The 4,627-nt window shown below is 46.7% G+C and overlaps 1 protein-coding gene across 1 annotated transcript in view; it reads right to left on the bottom strand.

The window, feature by feature from the left end:
* LOC120019331 (wiskott-Aldrich syndrome protein family member 1-like) overlaps positions 1-4,414 on the bottom strand; it is a 35,035-nt gene extending 30,621 nt beyond the window's left edge. Inside the window, exons 1-2 of the mRNA XM_038962626.1 lie at positions 4,257-4,414; positions 4,088-4,196 (exon numbers count right to left, since the gene is read on the bottom strand). Of these exons, the coding sequence (XP_038818554.1) occupies positions 4,088-4,196; positions 4,257-4,414 (267 nt within the window). The remainder of the gene's footprint in view (positions 1-4,087; positions 4,197-4,256) is intronic.
* Between the last annotated feature and the right edge of the window lie 213 nt (positions 4,415-4,627).

Genomic DNA, 4,627 nt, shown 5'->3' with positions numbered 1-4,627 from the left:
TGTGTTCTTCTGGTCTCTCTGTGCTGGTGCTTTTCACGCTGTACGTTTGTTCTCTTCTTTTTTATCCCTCCTGCTTTTTCACTATTATGATCGACGCAGCTTACGGCGAGTGTCGTAAGAGCGTAGAGCCTCATCACCTTGACACATTGAGATCAATGCCTGATTCCACATCATGAGCATCATGAAGGAAGGTTAAAGGTGAAATCAGAACAGGATATCACACACATAAGCACCTGGCTGCCCAAGCCAAGCTGTAGAGAAAATAACAAGATGCTACAGTGTTAGCCTCTGGTCAATTACATCTGAATCACTGATTCATTAAAAATCTACTTAGAACGACGTGGTCAATTCAGTGGAAACTGGCTCTACTCTTGGGACAGACGTGGAGAATGATGAGAGGAAGTGGATGTGTGGCTAAAATAACCAAAAGAGCCGTGAAGGCTGCAGCTGGGGGCTAGCTTCTCATAGACTGCCTCTGTGCTCTGAGTGAAGAGGGAAACTGGCGTCCATTTTGTGCCCCCTCATTGAATGAATGGGCCAATTCTGGGCATACAATACTGGCAGGCACCAATGGTTACTGATAGTGCCCCCGATGCGTGGTGCACCGTGTCAATGCCAATGGGCAGAGAATGCAAGGAAGGCAGAATAGAGCACTGGAACAAGGTTGACCAGCGTTTCATTATGGACTCCCTGTCTCCAATCGATGAAGGGATTCCATTGAAATTAGCATAAGAGAAAGGCCACACACACACACACACACACACACACACACACACACACACACACACACACACACACACACACACACACACACATACACACACACACACACACACACACACACACACACACACACACACACACACACACACACACACACACACACAGTGAATCTTGGGTTGGAGTCCATTTGCTCCACAGGGCCCTTTCCTCCTGTAAATGGCATGTTTTCACAGGGGTCAGAGGTCATAGTATGGGCATCATGTGACCTGTGTCTCATGACATCTGAAGCCCCCCTGGGCCCTCCCTCATCTTTAAGAGTACAGTAACAGTATGTGCTGAAACCACACTGCTATGCTAAATGCTGGATGGACATTCTCCGCATTCATACTGCACATGTGGAGAGAGAGAGAGGGAGAGAGAGAGAGAGAGAGAGAGAGAGAGAGAGAGAGAGAGAGAGAGAGAGAGAGAGAGAGAGAGAGAGAGAGAGAGAGAGAGAGAGAGAGAGAGAGAGAGAGAGAAAGAAAGAAAGAGAGAGAGAGAAAGAGAGAGAGAGAGAAAGAAAGAGAGAGAAAGAGGATGGTGGGGTAGGGAGAATGAAAAAGGAAGAGAGGAGGATGGGGAAGAGAGCGATGTGGAAAGAGAGAGAGTAAAGATGGAGTGTCAGAGTGAAAAGAAAGAAAGTGAGAGTAAAGAAAGAGAGAATGTGAGAGCGAGAGTGTGTGAGAGAAAGAGAGAGCAGATTCAGAAAGCATCTGCGTCACTATGACTACCTTGCGTCAGTACTCCAAAAGATTGACTCAGTTGAGGCACGGGCCACCCACTTATTCTGATATTATATTGAACAATAATAAGGCCATTGATTTGTAATGCCTGCCAAGCACTTCTGCCAGCCCAGGGAACCTGATGAGATTTCTAGCCGGCGGAGAAGCGTTGATTAAGGTATACTGCATCGTTTAGTTCACTTTATTTAGATTAAGGATGACTGTGTCTGCCTGCCTGCCTGAGGGTCCTATCTAACTCCAACAGCACAGTGTCCCTGCACAGTCCCTCTCTCTCTCTCACACACACACACTAACACACCACACACACACATATAAAATAGCATGTCTAATGTTACGACTGCGTAGATGTGACCTATCAAACACACCCCGATAATGGCTGGAATGGGCTCAATGGGATACATTGGCTTTCCGTTTAGTCTATAAGGACGTTGGGAATTTAACGCACTATCTCGACACTTTCATCACAAGAAAGAGAAGTAAGATAACTTTATTTTGTGTGTACATTTTTTGTGGAATTGAAAAAAGTAATCATTTAAAACAGTTGAAATGTTTACAAAATGAGATGCGCTGAAATGAAAGCAATTTACCAAAATGAGCACTGGGATTATAGTGGTATAACATTTAATCACGCAGACAATGTAAAGTACATTTAGATAGGTGTTATCTGGAGTTTGGATCCGAGGGTATCCTGCTATTGACACACTTATTAAATTATGCAAGAGAACGTGACAACAACAGTAATTCATGAGGCAGTCTAGTGTTTGGTTGTTACAGCCCTGTTCCTCCCCTTTATGGTAATGATTTCATATAAGCAAATACACCGAATGTGTTTATGCAAATGAGGCACATCTAATTTTCTTTATTTTAACACAAAATATAAAATAATACCAGAAACAATAAGAACATGTATATATGATTGCATTCTAAGAACAAAAATAAGTGACATTTTACAATAAATTGAATACCTGAATTCCCACCAAAATCACTGAACTACATTATAAACATATAAACTCAGCAAAAAAAGAAACGTCCCTTTTTCAGGACCCGGTCTTTCAAACATAATTCCTAAAAATCCAAATAACTTCACAGATCTTCATTGTAAAGGGTTTAAACACTGTTTCCCATTGTCACACCCTGGCCTTAGTTTTCTTTGTTTTCTGTATTATTTTAGTTAGGTCAGGGTGTGACATGGGGGATGTATGTGTTTTGTATTGTCTAGGTTTTTTTTGTATGTTTATGGGTGCTGTGGTTTAGTTGGTGTAAGTGTCTAGTCTAGGTGTATGCATGTCTATGGTTGCCTGGATTGGTTCTCAATTAGAGACAGCTGTCTATCGTTGTCTCTGATTGGGAACCATATTTAGGCAGCCATATTCATTAGATAGTTCGTGGGTGATTGTCTATGTGTAAGTTGCCTGTGTCTGCACTTATTGTTTATATAGCTTCATGTTCGCCGGTTTGTTGTTTTGTTTAGTTTGTTAGTGTCGTTTCGTTTCGTCTTCAAATAAAGAGAAGATGTATTGTTATCACGCTGCGCCTTGGTCCTCCTCTCTTCCACCATACGACGATCATGACACCCATGCTTGTTCAATGAACCATAAACAATTAATGAACATGCACCTGTGGAACGGTCGTTAAGACACTAACAGCTTACAGACAGTAGGCAATTAAGGTCACAGTTATGAAAGCTTAGGACACTAAAGAGGCCTTTCTACTGACTCTGAAAAACATCAAAAGAACGATGCCCAGGGTCCCTGCTCATCTGCAAGAACGTGCCTTAGGCATGCTGCAAGGAGGCATGAGGACTGCAGATGTGGCCAGGGCAATAAATTGCCATGTCCGTACTGTGAGACGCCTAAGACAGCGCTACAGGGAGACAGGACGGACAGCTGATTGTCCTCGCAGTGGCAGACCACGTGTAACAACACCTGCACAGGATCGGTACATCCAAACATCACACATGCGGGACAGGTACAGAATGGCAACAACAACTGCCCGAGTTACACCAGGAACGCACAATCCCTCCATGAGTGCTCAGACTGTCCACAATAGGTTGAGAGGGGCTGGACTGAGGGCTTGTAGGCCTGTTGTAAGGCAGGTCCTCACCAGACATCACCGGCAACAACGTCAACTATGGGCACAAGCCCACCGCCGCTGGACCAGACAGGACTGGCAAAAAGTGCTCTTCACTGACGAGTCGCGGTTTTGTTTCAACAGGGGTGATGGTCGGATTCGCGTTTATCGTTGAAGGAATGAGCGTTACACCGAGGCCTGCACACTGGAACAGGATCTTTGTCACGTTCGCTGGAATAAATATCGGACCAAGGCGCAGCGGATGTTGAGTTCCACATAATTTAATAATAAAGTGAAACTTAGCAAAGACAAAAACAAATAAACAATAAACTAACAAATAACCGTGACTACAGAGGTGCTACGTGCACTAACTCAAAACAATATCCCATAAAACACAGGTGGGAAAAAATGCTACTTAAATATGAGGGGGCGGCTCTGGTGTGGGACGAAGAACCCGCTCATCTTGTGGATCCAGCCATGGACCCGGGCTGAACACTGTGCCTGGACTGGACCTCGATGTCAAGGAAGGCTCCTGCCATGGAGCGGGACTGGACACCAGATCTGGACTGGACATCAGTGCAGAGGAAGGCTCCTGCCATGGTGCAGGACTGGAAGCCGTATCTGGACTGAGCACCGGCGCAGGAGAATGCTCCGGCCTTGGAGCTGGACTGGACGCCGTGCCTGGACTGGGCATCGGCGCAGGGGAAGGCTCCCGCCATGGTGCAGGACTGGACGCCGTATCTGGACTGAGCACCGGCGCAGAAGAAGACTCTGGCCTTGGAGCTGGACTGGACGGCGTGTTCAGACTGAGCATCGGCGCAGGGGAAGGCTCCGGCCATGGAGCTGCAGGTTCCGGACCGTGGACCGTCCGGACCGTGGACCGTCGCAGGAGGTTCCGGACCGTGGACCGTCTCAGGAGGTTCCGGACCGTGGACCGTCTCAGGAGGTTCCGGACCGTGGACCGTCTCAGGAGGTTCCGGACCGTGGACCGTCTCAGGAGGTTCCGGACCGTGGACCGCCTCAGGAGGTTTGGGACTGTGGACCGTCGTTGG

Source organism: Salvelinus namaycush, chromosome 24, assembly GCF_016432855.1.
Source record: "Salvelinus namaycush isolate Seneca chromosome 24, SaNama_1.0, whole genome shotgun sequence".
NCBI lineage: Eukaryota > Metazoa > Chordata > Actinopteri > Salmoniformes > Salmonidae > Salvelinus > Salvelinus namaycush.
This window is presented reverse-complemented; position numbering and strand designations above follow the sequence as displayed.